The sequence below is a fragment of the Caretta caretta genome, chromosome 5 (assembly GCF_965140235.1).
Source record: "Caretta caretta isolate rCarCar2 chromosome 5, rCarCar1.hap1, whole genome shotgun sequence".
In the NCBI taxonomy this organism is placed as follows: Eukaryota; Metazoa; Chordata; order Testudines; family Cheloniidae; genus Caretta; species Caretta caretta.
In genome coordinates this window covers 40423463-40443639 of record NC_134210.1, presented here as the reverse complement: position 1 = coordinate 40443639, position 20177 = coordinate 40423463, and the positions used below count along the sequence as shown (strand labels likewise).

General features: G+C 41.6%; 1 protein-coding gene across 7 annotated transcripts in view; it reads right to left on the bottom strand.

The window, feature by feature from the left end:
- Positions 1 to 20177, bottom strand: part of IPO11 (importin 11) — a 297412-nt gene that overhangs the window by 91586 nt on the left and 185649 nt on the right. For all 7 annotated transcript variants that reach the window (XM_048851650.2, XM_048851646.2, XM_048851648.2 and 4 more), the window contains one exon: positions 10758 to 10853. In XM_048851650.2, the coding sequence (XP_048707607.1) occupies positions 10758 to 10853 (96 nt within the window). The remainder of the gene's footprint in view (positions 1 to 10757; positions 10854 to 20177) is intronic.

Genomic DNA, 20177 nt, shown 5'->3' with positions numbered 1-20177 from the left:
ATGGGAGCTTCGGGGGAGGTACCTGGAGGCATGGCAAGGGCAGGGTGCGGCGCCCTGGCCCCGGTGCGCACCACTGCCACCTCGAAGCTGCTTTAGGTAAGCGGCGCAGGGCCGGAGCCAGAACCCCTTCTGCACCCTGCCCAACTCCCTGCCCTAAGTCCCTTGCCTGCACCTCACACCCCTCCTGCACCCCAACTCCCTGCCCTGAGCCCCCTGCTGCACCCTGCACCCCTACTGCACCCCAGCCCCCTGCCTGCACTTTGCACCCCAACTCCCTTCTCTAAGCCCCATCGCACCCTGAACCCCTCCTGCACCCCAAACCCCAGCCCTAAGCTCCCTCCCGCAGTCCGCACACCTCCTGCACCCCTGCCCTGAGCCCCCTCATACACTACGCACCCCTCCTCTGCCCCAATCCCTTGCCCTGAGCCCATTTCTGCACACTGCACCCCCCCCACACACCCCAACCCCCTGCCCCAGCCCGGCACACAATTTCTCCACCCAGATGTGGCCCTCGGCCCAAAACGTTTGCCCACCCCTGATATATAGGATGCCTATTAGGAAAGGTAAAACATGATGTCACTGTGCCCAAATGGTGAACCATTTCCATTTGGCATTATGGGTAGATTTTACAGTCTTTTCTACGATTAATTAGACTACTTTAGACAACCTGGGAGCAGGACCTCTCCAAGTCACTTAAGCAGCAAGGATCTGAGCTGTAAGGTGCAGAGATGGTACATCTTGATAAAGAGTTCCCCCCTCATCTGGAGAGATCAAATACAGAATTAAAGGTAGCAATATTGGAGTCTGACTTGGCATTCTTAACAGGTCTGGAAAACCTCGGCCAAGCTGGTGCAATGAGAATCATCACTGCAGTATCCTGCTCGAGTTTCCCCGGAATTCACTAAAAAGAAAAGGAGTACTTGTGGCACCTTAGAGACTAACAAATTTATTTGAGCATAAGCTACAGCTCACTTCATCGGATTCATTCACTTTAAAAAGTTAATTCTATCCAGTTTGCAAATTAATTCCAATTCAGCAGTCTCTCAATGGAGTCTGTTTTTGAAGTTTTTTTGTTGAAGTATTGCCACTTTTAGGTCTGTAATCGAGTGACCAAAGAGATTGAAGTGTTCTCCAACTGGTTTATGAATGTTATAATTCTTGACGTCTGATTTGTGTCCATTTATTCTTTTACGTAGAGACTGTCCAGTTTGACCAATGTACATGGCAGAGGGGCATTGCTGGCACATGATGGCATATATCACATTGGTAGATGTGCAGGTGAACAAGCCTCTGATAGTGTGGCTGATGTGATTAGGCCCTATGATGGTGTCCCCTGAATAGATATGTGGGCACAGTTGGCAACAGGCTTTGTTGCAAGGATAGGTTCCTGGGTTAGTGGTTCTGTTGTGTGGTTGCTGGTGAGTATTTGCTTCAGGTTGGGGGGCTGTCTGTAAGCAAGGACTGGCCTGTCTCCCAAGATCTGTGAGAGTGATGGGTCATCCTTCAGGATAGGTTGTAGATCCTTGATGATGCCCTGGAGAGGTTTTAGTTGGGGGGCTGAAGGTGACGGCTAGTGGCGTTCTGTTATTTTCTTTGTTGGGCCTGTCCTGTAGTAGGTGACTTCTGGGTACTCTTCTGGCTCTGTCAGTCTGTTTCTTCACTTCAGCAGGTGGGTATTGTAGTTGTAAGAACGCTTGATAGAGATCTTGTAGGTGTTTGTCTCTGTCTGAGGGGTTGAAGCAAATGCAGTTGTATCATAGAGCTTGGCTGTAGACAATGGATCGTGTGGTGTGGTCTGGATGAAAGCTGGAGGCATGTAGGTAGGAATAGCGGTCAGTAGGTTTCCGGTACAGGGTAGTGTTTATGTGACCATCGCTTATTAGCACCGTAGTGTCCAGGAAGTGGATCTCTTGTGTGGACTGGTCCAGGCTGAGGTTGATGGTGGGATGGAAATTGTTGAAATCATGGTGGAATTCCTCAAGGGCTTCTTTTCCATGGGTCCAGATGATGAAGATGTCATCAATGTAGAGCAAGTAGAGTAGGGGCATTAGGGGACGAGAGCTGAGGAAGCCTTGTTCTAAGTCAGCCATAAAAATGTTGGCATACTGTGGGGCCATGCGGGTACCCATAGCAGTGCCGCTGATTTGAAGGTATACATTGTCCCCAAATGTGAAAATAGTTATGAAGTGAGCTGTAGCTCACGAAAGCTTATGCTCAAATAAATTTGTTAGTCTCTCAAGTGCCACAAGTACCCCTTTTCTTTTTGCGAATACAGACCAACACGGCTGCTACTCTGAAACCTGTCAGAATTCACTGTATCAAAACTATCTCCAGATAAGCATACATGAGTCCTCTTGACCACAGAATTAGAAAGGTATCTGAAAGAGACCCTGGACTCTGTCTGCCTCTCGAGTAAAAGCTGTTGACTATCAATGCCATGGCAAACAGATCTATAACTGGGTGACCCCATTTCTGAAAAAATCTGCTGAACAACAGATATTTATGGACCACTCATGGTCAGAAGAAAAGTTCCTACTCAGACAATCTGCAACAGTGTTCATCAGTTCTGGGAGATGAATAACTTCAATAAAAATTCCATGTTTGATGCACCACTCACAAAGCTGGATTACTTCTTGGCATAGGGGAGATGACCTTGCTCCTCCCTGCCTATTTACATAAAAATAGCAGTGGTGTTGTTTGTCATTTACCTGTATAGACTTGCCATGGGTTAGAGACAAAATACTAGACAGGTGAGAAGAATCGTCCTGAGCTGTAAAATGTTTATAAGTAGAAGGGATTCATCCTTTGTCCATGGTGCTTGTGTTTGATGATGCCCCAGGTGAGCTCCTCAGCCTTGTTTGGATTCATCTGGCAACAGTGTTAACATTGGAAATAGGTGTACAGAGAAGATCCTTGCATACATGAATTGGATCTTTCCACCACTGAAGCAAAAAGACGACATACTGTGGGATCTGCACTAGCATGTCTATACGGTAACTTGATGGAATGTAGACTGATTTCAGCCATCCTTGCAAACAAAGGCGAAGTCTGCCATGGGGAGTAACAAACACGCACAATGCCATATGACGCAAGACTCTTAACTGTATCTTATACCTTTGTGTTGGGTGTTCTGTAATTGAATTATCATGTGCATGATCTTCTTGAATCTGGACTGAGGTGGGTAAGCTGATGCCATGGGGTCCAGAAGAGCACCTATGAATTCTATTATTTAAATGGAATCAGTACAGAATTTTCCTTGTTTACACTTCGTCCAGAATGGCCAAGAGCTGAAGAATGCAATGAATATTTTCCAAGACCTGCTGAGGGGAGGACACATGTATCAGCTGATCACTGAGGTAAGGATAAACTCCAATGGTCTGCTTTCATAGAAATGCTGCAATGACCACCAGGCACTTTTGTTAATGCCCTAGGGGCTAAGGAATAAATAAAAATAAAAACCTCTTCCCCTGAATCGATGAGGAACCTCATCTTTGCCCTATTTGTCTGATGAAATATTATTCCAAATTTCTCAAAAATATAATAGATGGTTTCCAAAAGGGGTAAGTAAGAGAAAAAGATGCATAACCATCAGTTTTGAGTTCTCAACATGACCATCAAACTTGCTGCCTGTTGATAGACGTAACTGAAGCAGATGGACACCTTTGATGGAAACATTGTTTTTTACTAGCAGGCCAAAAGATTTGTGATACAACGTTTGTAATAGACACATCATCATCTGAGACTGCAGGAATTCCCCGCCCCCAACTGCCTGTATTCTTCCAAATGACCTTAAATTTTCAGTGAATCTTACGGAGATATGTAGGATGTCATCTGTTTTAAAGCTAAGTAGCTCTCAGCTCTAGAATGGTAAATCCTTGCCTTTAGAAAGGAGAGCCTGATAATTTGAGATTCTCATTTGAAGACTGGCAGAGGCAAAGCTCTTCCTTCTCAGCATGTCTAAATGATTGGGCTCCTTTTCCTTTGCAGTTGACTTGGAGCTTAGCTGTTTAGTATGCTTCTGACCTGCTACAACTACAAGAGAGCCTGGTATGGGGTCAGTAGAGAATAATTCAATCCTTGATGATGGTACCTGATACCTGCTATTGATCTCTTTTGAGGAAGCAGGAATTGTGATGGTGTTTGCCACAAAAGCTGAGCCAATTCCAGCAGGTCCTCACTAACTGGCATTGTCAGCCTTTCTAGAAATGCAGTATGTAATATGTCTAGATGTCTGTGGGATTTTTCACTCACCACTTCCACCAGGCTCTCTTATGTTTCAGCCAGTCTCTACAGAAACTTCTGAAATGTATGAGAGTCCTCAGGTGGTGTTGAAGAAGATGGGATCGCAGCTTTGGCAGGCAAAGAAGATAAAAGTGCAGCTGGAGGAAATCAGTCTGATGAAACTGCTCTTCTTTAGAAGTTTGGATTTGCTGCTGACCTGGAGAAACATGAGGCTGCCGTTCTGCACAAGATGCATATGGACTGACTGCAGAAGGGGACGATGGTCTAGAATATTTTCATGACACAGGCGTCTCAAAAATTGAGGGCCCCGAGAAGTCCGGTATAACCACGAGTATGAAGCTCTACAGGAGTTGAAACTAGGTCCGTGGGTCCCCAGGAAATCTTTGCAGCCTGGCCACCATCCATCTTGTTAGTAACTGATTGGCTAATGGAAGCCTAACCCCACCTGAGGCACTACTCATGGGAGTCCTGATTACAGCAGTGCCCGACCCCACTGCTTGGTCCATCTGTGCTATTTAAGCCAGAAGAAGGCAAAGAAAGTTGTCCATGCAACCGCGTGAATTCCTGACTGGCTGCTACATTGAACCCTGCCTTCGCGCCTGACTCCTGAGCCCTGCTTCTCTGCCTTGTCCTGGTCCCTGCCTTCCTACTCCTTGGTTTGAGTCTCGACTCCAACCCAGTTCTGACCCTTGGCTCGACTCCAGATTCTGACTCTGGCTCCGACTACTAGCTCTGATGTCCCAAGCCCCAGTTGTGATAAGGAGTATGGAACATATGCAAATTGGTAGATCAGGGAAGTGGTATCAGGATTAGAGTGTATCTCTCTGTTCCCAATGGCTGACAAGCCTGACTCCATCATTAGGTGAGATGGCTGTGTCACGTGGGTGACAGTATTTGAAGCCAGGGAATTTTTGTTCAGCCATAAAGACTCAAGACCCAAGACTACGTAGCAAAGAGCTACATATATAGAGAAAAGTTGCCCAAATGAAACCTAACCTACTAAAAACTAGTAGAATACTAACTATAGTCAAAATTTACTGTAAATAAACTATGGAAATAGACTTAGCTAGAGTAAAGACACTGCTTTCATTGCATTAGAAGAAACTAAGATTGGTTGACCCACCTCTTTATGTCCTTAGAATAGGAAGCATGAGGGCAGATAGAATGTGGGCCAATGGGAAGTGGTGATCAAAACAATTCCAGTCTCCAATGCTCAAACACCCAAGAGCGGAATACGTACATCACATCTCAAAGAAGAATAAATAATACTTAGACTTGAAAATATCTTTGCTAACAGGTTGACAATACTGACTTCTGAAAGTATAGTTTGACTCTAAAAATTGACTGTAAAACCAGCACCATTTTACTCAATCTATCTGCTATTCATAATTATATGTGCTGACTGTAACAAAATTAAGTTTTTACTGCTTTTTTCTTCCTATTAGCATAGCAGGAGTCAACATTGTTCAACGAGTAAGCTGTATTTTGTTCTTTCTTGTGCATCAACAGTTGTTTAACATGCTACAATCAGTCACACCTTTGTACCTGTATTGAAGTCCAAGAGTTACACAGGTGTCACTGAGGGTATGTTTACACTTTGAATTGGGAGTGTGATTCCCAGCTCAAGGAGACATACCTGTGCTAGCTTTCATCAGGATAGAGCACTAAAAATAGAGTGTAGCCATGGGAGCACGAACAACGGGATGGGTTAGCCACCGCTAGTACATGCCTAGGGTCTCAGACGAGTATGAATTTGGGCTGGCTAACCGTCCTGCTGTTGCAGCTCCATTCTGCTTTTAGTGAACTAGCTTGATGAGCGGTAGCGCAAGTGTGTCTCCTCAACCTGGGAATCACACCCTCAAGCTCAAAGTGCAGAGATACTGTAAGAGAAAAATACATATGCTACGAGGTACAGAATTAAGATGGTTGTAGGAACATTCTGAATTAGTGAAATTTTTGTGCCGCGAGATAGGAAGGATACTAAGCCACCATACAAGTATTCTGTACTTCTTGCACGCTGTGTTGTGCTTTGTGGTGATTCCCTGAACTCCTCTAGCGCATTGGAGCAGTACGTTGGACAGCAAGGAATTCCAAAACCCACAAAGGCTACACAACAGACACTTTCCCAATTCCCATGAAATTCCACATTACTTAGGCTGCACAGCTCATTTATTCAGGCTATTGACTGAATTAAAATTTGCCTCTTAACCGTTATTATGAATTTAGGAATGACATTGCCCGCATTTTAAGAAATGCAGAATATCCTCTCATAGTTCAAGAAAAATGCCGGAAAAGCAGTGTTTAACCCATTCAATCTATGCAATGTTGATACAACAGCACCACTGAAAGGGAGAACATGGAATTATGAGCACAAAACAAAAGCAAAATAGCATACTTCTCTCCTATCTCAGTTAGCATCCTTATTCAGTGATACTTCAAGTCACTGAGCTATGCAGAACATCAGTAGCAGCTTGATACTGTCTCCTTTTCTTTTTTTATCTAATTCATTTGTCCCTGGCACAGGGGACTCAACAAATTGTCAGTAGTAGTTTGGTTCCTTTCCCAATTTATCAGACCTTTTGTTGGCTTTATAAAAGTGCTGTTGGTCTGGCAACAGCAACTCATCACGGTAATTCTCTGTGGTGACACTTCCTCATGGTAACAGTTAAGGAATAGCAGCGTGCAAATACACAAATTGGTGAAATAACAGATGACAGAGAAAGTGCTGAAATATGTTATTTTACCACTTCATGGTATCACCTACTGGTTATTTCAAGTCTTTTTATTCAATGTGAGAAAACAATAGGATTTATCAGGTATACTTAAAAACCACAGAGAAAAAGAGAAATGAAATGAAAACCTTAGGTCATGTAACAGAAGGGGATGAAGTAACCCCCTGAAACTCTATAGTTGTTCTGTCTGCCAAAGTTTAAACAAAAGGAAGAAAAAACTGACTGACAAGATAAATTTCAGTGCACAAAGATTTAAAATAAAGACATTGTATTAATTTATTTAGTATATGTTTTCTTTAAACGCATTCTCTTAATTCAATATTCTAATATCTAAATTACTTATAATATATAATTATATGGGTATATTTTACAGTAATAAAATGGAATCAAGTGTGTACAGTAAATGTAGGTTTTAAATGACTGACTTTCCTTATTAAATGAATAGGGAAGTGTTATTTACTCCTTCACATAACAGAAGAACAAAGGGTCACGCAATGAAATTAATACGCAGCAGGTTTAACACAAACTAAAGGAAGTACTTTTTCCATACGATGCACAGTCAACCTGTGGAACTCGTTGCCATGGGACGTTGTGAAGGAAAAAAGTATTAGATAAGTTCATGGTGGATAGGTCCATCAATAGCTTTTAGCCAAAATGGTCAAGGACACAACCCCGTGCACTAAGTGTCCCTAAACCTCTGATTCCAGAAGCTGGGACTGGATGATAGGGGACAGATCACTCAAAATTGCCCTGTTGTGTTCATTCCCTCTGATGCATTTAGCACTGGTCACCATCAGAGACAGGATACTGGGCTAGATGAACCATTGGTCTGACCCAGTATGGCTGATGATATGTTCTTACGTTCACTAAAATTGAAACCTGAGAGGTACTTTAAAATAAAAAACAAAAGGTTGCTCCTTAGTCAAAGGCAATATTAGAACTCTACCCAAATAAGTGATACTAAAGATGTTATAACTTCCCAGACTACCATATTTTATCTATGCCATTTATTTGCTTTATTTACTTACCTATGCATCTTTTTTGAATTTGAATTAATTAGTTGCTAACAAAAAAACTCAAAACACTTCTAATTAGTGTGGAGAACCTTATTGTTCATAAGGTGCTGTATAAACTCAATTAATACAAAAAGAAAAGGAATACTTGTGGCACCTTAGAGACTAACAAATTTATTTGAGCATAAGCTTTCATGAGCTTTCATAAGCATAAGCTGTAGCACGAAAGCTTATGCTCAAACAAATTTGTTCATCTCTAAGGTGCCACAAGTACTCCTTTTCTTTTTGAGAATACAGACTAACATGGCTGCTACTCTGAAACCTGTCAATTAATACAGTATTGTATAATAGTTTACAATACACACCATGTTTTGGGTGATGTTATGAGTACATATAAACTATCTTTTTTTAATCTATTTTCAACATTAGCCACATATTCTGAAACAAATTAATTTTGGCTGAAATTTTCCCTACTTAGTATCAGCCTAAACATTTTTTTTTTTTTTTAAGGTCTGAGCAAAATCATACAAGTCATTTATTTTTGGTTCTGGGTTAAACTGACACACACTTTTCCACATAGTATGATCAGAAATTAGGCACACATAACTTCAGTGCTTTAACCTATCACAAATTTACTAAAATTTTAAGTCCCAATCCTGCAATGCATTATAAAAGGATCCCTGCAACTACTACTCCTGAGGGAATTCTGCACCACTGTGCACGCGCAGAATTCATGTCTCCTGTAGATTTCTTTGCTTCCCCACAGAAAAATGACTTTCTGACAGGGAAGCAAAGAGAAGCCACAAGCGTGGTCATGTGACCCTCCCTAGCAGTATATTTCAGGTGCCCAGGGCAGCCGGCAGAAAGGTAAAATCACTGTGGGGTAGGGCGTGTGACTGTTGAAGACCCAGCTGGTGGCTCCCAGGGGAGGATGGGACTTCCTCTTCCCCTGCACGGCATCTGGGGCCATGTCAGACCCACCCCCAGATTTCTCCTCCACCTGTAGGAAGCAATGCAAACTCCCCCTCCCCACGCTTCCCACACTCATTGCTCCTCTGCTGCAGGGGGAGAGGTCACTGTAAAGGGAGCTGCTCCTCCCAACCACCCAACCTCCATGCAGCCAGACCCTCCCACTGAGCCTTACCCTCCCTGCACCCAGAACCCCCCAACAAGCACCACTCCCCCTGCACCTGGACCACCCTGAGGAGTCACCCACACCTGCATCCCCACCCTATCGAGCCCCAAACAACCACACCTGGATCCCCACCCCACTGAACCTCACTCCCCCAGCATCTGGACCCCTCGCTGAGCCCTCCACACCCAGACCCCCCCTGCTGAGCTCTATCCCTCCCACACCCAGATCCCTCTCCCCCGCTGAGCCCCAACCACCTTCAACTGGACCCCCCTTCAGAATCCCATTACCATTGCACCCAGAACCCAACAACAAGCCCCTGTGCATCCAGATCCCCCCTGCACCCGGATCCCCCACTGAGCCTCCCATGCCCAGATTGCCCCACACAGAACCCTTTCAACCCACACCTGGATCCCCCCACATTTGGGTCCTGCCTTGCTGAGCCTGCCTGCCCATACCTGGTGCACCTGCCATGGAGGGGCAGGGCCCTGGGGTGTTTCTGGGGCAGGCCCTGTCCTTGTGCTGTGTCAGGGTTGGGTATAGCTTCATCGCTGAGTCCGTGTCTTGGGTGGAAGCTGCCAGTGATCTCCCACTTCTGTGCAGCCAGACGCCTGTGCTCCCCAATGCCATGCTGGAGTCTCCACATTTATTTGACAAATAAAATTTGCAGAATTTTGTAGTTTTAAAATAATATGCATGGAATTTTTATTTTATTGGCACAGAATGTCTTCAGGAGTAAACTACACAGAACTCCAATGACTTTCCTGAGGCTCTGCACAAGCACAAAAGTCTGCCTGCATTTAACACATTTTAGGCTTGTTTTATAGATCTCACTGAGATCTCAGAAGTGAGCCAAGTTTAAATAATGTTTCACTGATTTAAAGTTTTGAGATTTAAATGTATTTATGCAAGAATAGATTTTGCTTTTTTTTTTTAAATGGCTGGACAGCTGGGAAAGTGCACACTGCTGGGGGGTTGTGGTGAAAAACATTAGCTTTGAATTGATCTGAAGGCTTAGGTGCTTAATGCTTAGGCCCACAATATGAGCTGGTGGGGTTCTGATGAGACTTGCCAAGAGCAGCAGGGATCAGTAGACATTATAAGAAGGCTCCAGTAATGAGAAACAAATGCCTTAAGAACTTTCCTAAAAATCTGTATTTTCTATAAATCCTGTATTTTATATACAGGAGAGAGTAGAACTACTAATATCAAGGGTAAAATCAATTTAATATCTGTAATTAAATTTGATACTTCATCTATTCTTCATTATACCTGACTCCCAGGGGGATGTACTTGATGACTTGAATTTCTTCTATGATGTTAATATACTACACATTTCATAAAATGTAATTAAAACCTACCCCAAATAGAATATTTGAATTTGTAACACTGAATTCATAAGGGCAGAGGTGAAAAAGTATAGTAGTGTATATATTCATTTGGAAAGATAAGAAATAAGACTGTGAAATCACAGGAAATATTCCAGTCACAACATTTCATTTTCCAGTCGTTGCTTTTTAAAATTAAATCTATTACTTACTTAATATAGGTATCTGGGTACAACCGTATGGAAAATAAGTTGAAAGCAAATACATTTGCCATGAAAAACTAAAGTAGTTTTAAGAAAATCATTCTTACCTCCCCCTCTATAATCCCCCTGAACACAGATGGCAAAAGGGGTTGAAACATTTGAGGCCCCAATGCTGGGTTTACTTTTAGGACATTTTCCACAACCTAAAAACAAACAAAAACAAACAAAAACATAAAAAACAAGCAAAAAACTACACTGAAAAACTACAACGGAAGCTCCATGACTTATGCATATTAATGTCTATTAGTCTGGGTGATAGAATGTGGGCTATTTCATAAACTATAAAAAATAGACATTTACAATACTCTTCAGAAATGTACAAACCTTAAAATGTTATCAACTCCATTCATAAATATCCTGCTAAACTGAACAGTACAACTGAACCAATACATATGTAAGCAGCTGATTGGTGACGTTTTGCTGTTTCTAACTGATTTGCATTTGGAACAGAGAAAAAATACCACATACAATCAATTTTGAAGACTAAAGTAAAAAAGTGTTTGGTGGGAGGGAGACACAGGACAGTAGGTTCCACAGCTAAGTAAAATATTAGCTAGCAAGCAATCTGTGACAATTTATTTAGTATAAGCCCCATCACATGGGATGAACTCTGTCAATAAAGCAGATACAGTTCCCCTGTGCAAGAACAGGTGCTCCCAGTTTGGTCTACTAAGAGGGAAGGGCAGCTCCTGGGGCTATATAGGATCAGGGAGAATCTGAGAAAGGAAGAGTCAAAGGGTATGTCTACACTACCCACTGGATCGGCGGGCAGCAATCGATCCAGCAAGAGTCAATTTATCGTGTCTAGTCTAGAGAGTCTACATCACGCTATGTGACGTCGATGGGAGTAGACGTCTCCAATCGACATCACATAGCGTGGGCCCTGCAATAAGTAGATCTAAGCTACGTCGATTTGAGTTACACTATTCACGTAATTCAAATTGTGTAGCTTAGATCAAATTTTCCCTGTAGTGTAGACACGGCCTTAGTGAGTAAGGGTTTCCTTACAGCACAGACTCGAACAGCCAGGAAAAGGGCAAGTGAGAGCTGCCTGGGAGTCCAGGGCAAGTGAGAGCTGTCAGAGATCAGGAGACTGTGGAAGGTCTTAGATGGGAGCTGTAGATGGTTCCTGGGAAAAGACTGAAAGCAAGAGCACTAAAAAGGATTTGCAGGTTGACTTTCTGAAGCCAGGGCTGGAGAGGGTTGAAGGTCAGAGAGCAGCAGAGAGACAAGGTGGGTAAGGTGTTATCTTTTACTGGACCAGCTTCTGCTGGAGAGAGAGGGACAAGCTTTTGAGCCACACAGAGCTCTTCTTCAGGTCTGAGAAAGGTACTCCCAGCATCACAGCAAAATGGAAGGTGGAACAGATCTGGAGCCAAAAGCAGTTGAGAAGGAACTGAAATGGTGGTGAGTTCACGTCTCCCTATATGCTCTTGCACTGGAGCACGCGGTTATACAATGAACAGGTGCGGACCTGCAGACACTGTTAATTTAAGTCTCTGATCAAGAGCACATGGGCATGCACATATCCAATGGTAGAGCACCCATAGGAACAATAACTTGAAGAATCCACAGTTACCATTGAAAAATTTCAGTGAGGAATGGCCAAGCCCTTTTCTTTTATAAATGAAGTAACTAAGCCTCTTTCTACTACTCTAAGCATAACTTTTAGAGTAGCAGCTCAAAATAGTACAGCTTTCAGCAATGTCTCTCCTTTAAATATCTTGAGCCAGATTCTCTGCTGTGGCTGTGATAAGCTCAGGACACAAAGGGGGTGGAGGGATGGCCATCAAAGCCAATTACTACTCCTTCACTTTCTGATCAGCTCCAATCCAGTTTAGAGTAGTTCTAAAGGCTGCTCTAACTTGTGCCAATAGGCAATGGGGCCCCCAAAGGGTCATCTAGCAGAGAGGATACGCAAAGTGCAGCACAATCCAGCCAAGACTCCCCTACACCCCAGGCACAGAGATTAAGGCTGCATAGGAGCTTAATACTCCAGGTCTGCATCTGCTGGAGGCCTCCTTGTGTTGGGAGAATGATCAGTTGCACAGATTACATTCCCTTTCTACCACTGCAGCAGGATGGAGTGGAAGAGAGAATTTTGCCCTTCCATCTCCAAATCTTTCATTCTTCGGAATGTCTCCAAGTGAGAATCACAAATTATCAAGAACAGTAATCCAGTACTCCATGAGTTGACACCACAAATGTACATGCAAACCATTTGGTCATCTTAATTCAAGATGGACATCTTGTACTTCAGTGGCTATAAACACAGAATAACTCTATTTTAGATTCTAAATGCTTAGTACATAGAGCCTTTTTACCCCTACACAAAAATTATAAACACCCAGTGGAAACTGACTGTAGATATTAAGAAAACAAAATTTTGTCAGGAAAGCTCCAGCCTATCTAAATTCAACAGATTAGTTTACAAGATTATTCAAAATCAATGTATTCAAATTACTTTCTTTAAAGTATAAATTTTCATACAATATCTAAGCCCCAAAGTTGCCTTGATATTAAAATGTTGAGAGAAAAATATGGCATGTCAATTTTTGATATGGAAGGAAACCTTAACATGACAGTTTGCTGGTCAGTAATTTATGGGATTTAATGTAAATTAGATTGTTGAAATATACACTGAGAAAGTTCCCTGAATTACAAAGTAATTAAAATAAAGCATGTGTCTTTAAAAACATTATGCATAATTTGTAACGTTAGTAGTTTAAGACAGATGTTTGCATACAAAATACTGGTGCATTTTTCAAAACAAAGTAATCTCCTCCAAGTATATTTCAGAGATACGACCAGATAGAAGACTAAGAGGGGAGACTAAAAAAAAAAAAGAATATAAATTGATACCACATTGCTAAGCATCAGAAGACTAAAGTTGTCTCTACTTGTTCACAAAAAGAAGGTGAATGAATGAGGCAGTGAATGAGATGGTATCCAACCTTTTCAGCTTGAGGGCCAAACATGTTATTTCACAAAGGTCAAGAGGCTACAATCAATATTTTGGGACAGATCCTCTGGGCCACTCTGCTCCATTTGGCATCTCTCAGGGTGCTAAAAGGGAGCAGAAATCACCCACAAATCTCTTTTTGGGACTTCCCACAGTGCGTGAGAGTCACTATATGTGGGTACAGAGCCAGTATATGTGGCTCTGATGTCTCCCTTCCCCACATTATCTATCATAGGGGAAATGCTGAGATGTGCAGAAGCATATTGAAAATGTGGAGAGGGAACGGCTGGCGTACAATGCACTCTGGCTATAGTCAAGTGGCATCTGATTTCTTGGGGATCATAATCAGCTGGTGCTGCAGACACAAGCCACCTAGGAACCGTAACTGAGGTATGACTGTCAGCTTCTTCCCTTTTTCCCCTCCACCAGGCTACTGTGAGTAAGGGAAGCCATTTAAAAACCATCTGGGCTGCAATCTGTTCCTCCTGTGGCTCTCGCATCCCAACAGTGATGGAGGGTGGCCAATGAACTGCCTAATGGAACTGTTTGAAGAGATATGGGATCCCATCAGAATTGTTGTTGGGGCTGCAAGAAGGCAATGAGAGGCAGGTGGGAAAACAGTGTCCACTACCTCCTCCCAGGGTACATCTACACTGCAATTAGATACCCACAGCTGGACCATGCCAGCTGGGTTGGGTTTGCTGGGCTCAGGGGCTGTTTAATTGCAGTGTAGATGTTTGAGCTCAGGCTGGAGCCCAGGCTCTAGGACCCTGTGAGGTGGGAGGGTCCCAGAGCTTGGGCTGCAGCCCAAGTCTAAACATCTGCACTGCAATTAGACAGCCACTTAGCCCAAGCACTGTGAGCCTGAGTCAGCTGGCATGGGTCAGCCACGAGTTTTTAATTGCATAATCAATTAATAATCAAATAATTTTTTTCTTCTGAATAGAAGTGCCCTTGAGGGCCACAATTTAGCATCTCAAGGATCAAAAGTGGCCCCCAAACCAAAGGCTCGACACCCCCAGCCTAGGTATATTAAGTGACAAGTACTGTATGCAGAAAATTGTATACAGCTCAGCTTCTTCTTCCAGGCACTGCATCTCAGTATGCCTTTGTCTGCCAGATAAAAAAGGCCTCTACTATTGGAAATCATCTCCCCATATAGATAGTTTTTTGGGGGGAGGGAGATGGAAACTGGAGTGAGAATGGAAACAAAGCTTCTTCAGTATTTTGGTACCAAAAAAGGAGCTTGTTAACTTTCAAGTTCCATCATGAATACTTCAGAACAGAAAATGTTTTTCTTGGCTTTCCTTGGGACAAAATACACTGCAATTTTTTTTATCATAAATAGTATATCACAATGAGAAATCAGTTCATTGAAGACTTCTGCTATATGAATAATAATGTTGTATTAATAAAACTGAATGCAAGTCAAACTAAGACTTAAGAGACACAGTTAAACCTCCTAGCAAAGACATCATTTTTTCAAACAGTGACAGTAATAAACCATAATTATTCTAACATCTGAATTGCACAGTATGAATCTCTTATTTTCTTCTGAGTTTCCTCAAAAGGCATATTTAAAGTGTCAATACTTGTATTTTTAGATCTCAGAAATGAATTTACCAAGATTTGTTTTTCACAATATCTATTTGGAGTTCCCAAAAACTTTATTAAAAAAAAATGTAACATGAATGAACCCAACAATGCAATTTATAAAAACAGCTATTTATTACAGTAGCAACTAGTACTCTAACCAAGATTGTGCAAGGCACTGTACAAATGCAAAGTAGGAGATAATTCTTATCTAGAAGAGTTTACAATCTAAATAACAAGACAAAGGGGGTGGTAAAAAGGGAGTATTATCCACTTTGTTAAAGATGGGACTCTGTGGCACTGAGAAATTAAATCAGATGCCCAAAGCCAAATAGGAAATCTGTGGCAGCACCAGGAAATTAACCCAGACCTCCCAACTCTCAGTCCAGTGCCTAAATCACAAGACCATCCTTCCGCTCTAAACAGTGCTCACTGAATGCGCCATCTACAATCACTATCTGGAGTCCCTCTCCTCTAATTCTATCCTAGACTCTTGCATGTCACTGAAACTGCTCTTGCCAAGTCTTTTATGAGCTCTGCCAGCTAAAGCTCAGAAGCAGTACTCCATCCTCATCCTCCTTGACGTGTCAATCACCTTTGACACCATCAACAATGCTCCTCTTTTTGAAATCTTGTCCTCCCTTCACTTCCATAACTCCATCCTCTCTTGGTACTCCTCCTACCTCTCTCATCACTTCTTCAGTGTGTTGTTCAGAGGATCATCCTCATCTGTCCTTCAACTTTCTGTCAGGATTCCACAGGGCTCTGTCCTTAGTCCTCTTCTCCTCTCCCTTTACAGCTTATCTCTGGGAAATCTCAATTCAACTACCATTTCTATATGATGACTCACAGATCTACCGCTACTCCAGACCTATTTCCTTCTGTCCATACTAAAAATCTCAGCTTCTTTCTCTAACATCTCCTTGTAGATGTCTAGCTATCAGCTCAAAATCAACATGGCTAAAACGGAGTTCCTAATCATCCTCCTCAAGCCCTCCCTGCTATCTCCCTTCTTGATCAGTGTGGACAACATCACCATCAGGCCCATAACCTGGGCATCATCTTCAACTCCAACATTTCTCTAGATCCTCACATCCAAGCTATGCATAAATCTTGCCAATTCTTTCTCCATAACATCTCTAAGATATGGCCTTTCTTAACCATCCATCTAGCTAAAAATCTTGTCCAAACTCTCATCTCGTGTCTTGACTAATGGAAACACCCTTCTCTCTGGGTTTGACAAATGCAATCTTGCCCCGCTCATCTCCATTCAGAATGCTGCTGCAAAGATCATTCTTCTACCGTGTCACTTTGACCATGTCACATCCCTCATTGCATCCCTACACTGTCTTCCCCTTCTCTAGTACATCAAACATAAACTGACTGTATTCACTTTCAAGGCCCTTTACAGTCAATGTCCAGCTTACCTAACATCTCTCATTCACTACAGAGCTGCCAAAGCTTGCCTCCAATTAGCCTATGATGACAAATTTCTTTGCCCATTTATTAAATTTTCAAACAAGCACCCTTGTGCTTTCTCCTATGCTGCCCCACACACTTGGGAAGCACTGTCTGTAAACATCTGCAAAGCTATCTCATTATTCACCTTCAAATCCCTCCTCAAAACTCTGCTTTGCCACTGTGCCTATAAAACACTTGACAGTGGTTAAGATGTTGGTGTGTTGTGACAACTGCCTATTATGACCAGTATTGTCTCACTGTTTTCTTATACTCCTCCAACTGTATCCATCTGTTGTCTCTTGTTTTATATTTCGGATTGTAAACTCCTTGGGGCAGAGATAATCTTTTTTCTCTGTTTTTATACAGTGCCTATGAACTATGTATAGAACTGCTCGGTGCTAAGGCAATACAGAATCTACACACACACACTCATGCCTCCCCCCAAAAATTTTTCTGACATTTCTCACTTGGTTGTACTTGTAGTTAAAATAATTGAACTGGATGACATTTTTGCAGGCTGAAAGTATACTGAAGAGTGCAACTACAATATACCACATTTAATATTACATTTACAGAAAGGAAGCAGCCACAAGATAAAATAGTTTTCACTACCCACATGACCAAATACTTAGATGTATGGGAAAAACCCTAAGATTTCTGGAGTGTTAGACAAAGTTAATTACCTTTTAATATGTCAGTGAGGAACATTTGTTATTTATTACAAAATAATCTAGGTTAAGAAATATTTTAAGCAATTTTAGAATTAAATACAATTTCTTAATGTTGCACTTTTATCCAAATAATGAAAAGTAAAATATTCTAAAACTATAACTAAATTCAGAACCAAGTTTAAAAATAAAATAATAGCAATTTTCTAAAATGTATTTGGAGTTGTGAATTATTTTTTTGCATTTTCTTTTTTAGTTAATAGTGATGTGTATCCTCTATATTCTAGGCCACATTATACTAAATACCTACCTATTTAAACCTATGTCCACCTCACACAATATCCCTTTCGTATCTGAACTGCCATTATAGTCAAATACAATTGTGATTAGCTTCCTGCAGATTCCAAGATTTCACTGCTAGCCATATATTAAATACAATAGTGCTGACCCCAAGGTCTTTCTTTGAACGTGGAATGTTCCAGTGTGGTGAATTGTTAATGTAGGTTTGTTTGTTTTTTAAAAAAGTATAAATAGCACAACTATCTAGCTTCCATTAGTTCTCTCTCATCACACCCAAATGCAAGTAAAGACAAATGTAACTAGGTCCCTGAGATTTCCTGAGTACAACAGCTTTACAATACAATGGTTGGCCACTCACAAATTTGTCTCTACAGTGTAAAAGTATTGCTTCTCGGCTATGGAACAAACCAATACAATTATTTTAAAGTCACATTACACTCACTGGGCCACTACACTCACAAGTCCTCACTAAGCTCCATACTCCAAGCTGCCTGTAGAGTTAAGTGACTGGGGAAAAAATCTCGTGACCATTTTAATTCAGCTCCATCAGTGCAAAGAACAGATGTGTGTGAAACATCTGGGGAAAGCATGACCAGAGCACTAGAGCTGGTGCCTTTAGGCTGCTCCAAGATAGGCCTGAGCAGGGGACAAGGATTGGGGGAGATAAAAAGGTAGCTTAGAGCCACCTTTGCCTCTCACCCTGAGCTGTGTTAATTGACCCAAACTTTTTTTTTTTTGCAAGTTCTATGTTGCATCATGACATTCTTGCTTTTATGGGTCAGTGGCTTAATAGCATTATTCAAGATTTCTTCCATCTATCAACAAAAAAAGGAGAAGAAAAATAAGTTCCATTACAGAAGTGAAGTCTTGTACAGTCATATTTGGATTAAAGAGTACATGCTTATAGATGGCTAAACTGCTTAAAATGGTCCAGTGATCATACAGCTTGGTATGCTTCTTAAAATGGGGATCTTCTGAAGGCATTTCACAATAGAAAATTATTAATTTAAATCTTGATCTTTACATCTACACTTGGCTTTTCTGCTGCTGTGTTTTACTTTCCCTCTCTAGGACTTCTATCCTCTAATCAATACTTTAACCAACAAGTAGCATCAGACTCACCATATATAATAGCGTACAGAAAATCAGTCAAATCTTAAGAAGGATATTTGAGCATTATACCTTTACCACTATATGACTGATAATTTTCTGTTAGAGAGACAAGGTGGTTAAGGAAATGTGATATGGCTGTGAAAAAAGCTAAACACTGAGGATCGAGTGGAGGTCAAGGATAATCTAGACATGGCCAAATATCTAAACAAATACTTTGTCTCAGTCTTTAATAAGACTAAAGAGGATCTTAGGGATAATGGTAGCATGACAAATGGGAATGAGGATATGGAGGTAGACATTACCATATTTGAGGTAGAAGCGAAACTCAAACAGCTTAATGGGACTAAATCGGGGGGCCCAGATAATCTTCATCCAAGAATATTAAAGCAATTGGCACAGGAAATTGCAAACCCATTAGCAAGAATTTTTAATGAATCTGTAAACTCAGGGGTTGTACCGTATGATTGGAGAATTGCTAACATAGTTCCTATTTTTAAGAAAGGGAAAAAAAGTGATCCGGGTAATTATAGGCCTGTTAGTTTGACATCTGTAGTATGCAAGGTCTTGGAAAAATTTTTGAAGGAGAAGGTAGTTAAGGACATTGAAATCAATGGTAAATGGGACAAAATACAACATGGTTTTACAAAAGGTAGATCGTGCCAAACCAACTTGATCTCCTTTTTTGAGAAAGTAACAGATTTTTTAGACAAAGGAAACGCAGTGGATCTAATTTACCTAGATTTTAGTAAGGCATTTGATACCATGCCACATGGGGAATTATTAGTTAAATTGGATAAGATGGGGATCAATAGGAAAATTGAAAGGTGGATAAGGAATTGGTTAAAGGGGAGATGACAACGGGTCCTACTGAAAGGTGAACTGTCAGGCTGGAGGGAGGTTACCAGTGGAGTTCCTCAAGGATAGGTTTTAGGACCAATCTTATTTAATCTTTTTATTACTGACCTTGGCACAAAAAGTGGGAGTGTGCTAATAAAGTTTGCGGATGATACAAAGCTGGGAGGTATTGCCAATTTAGAGAAGGATAGGAATACCCTACAGGAAGATCTGGATGACCTTGTAAACTGGAATAATAGTAATAGGATGAAATTTAAAAGTGAGAAGTGTAAGGTCATGCATTTAGGGATTAATAACAAGAATTTTAGTTATAAGCTAGGGACACATCAATTAGAAGTAACGGAGGAGGAAAAGGACCTTGGTTGATCATAGGATGACTATGAGCCGCCAATGTGATATGGCTGTGAAAAAAGCTAATGCGGTCTTGGGATGCATCAGGTGAGGTATTTCCAGTAGAGATAAGGAGGTTTTAGTACCGTTATACAAGGCACTGGTGAGACCTCACCTGGAATACT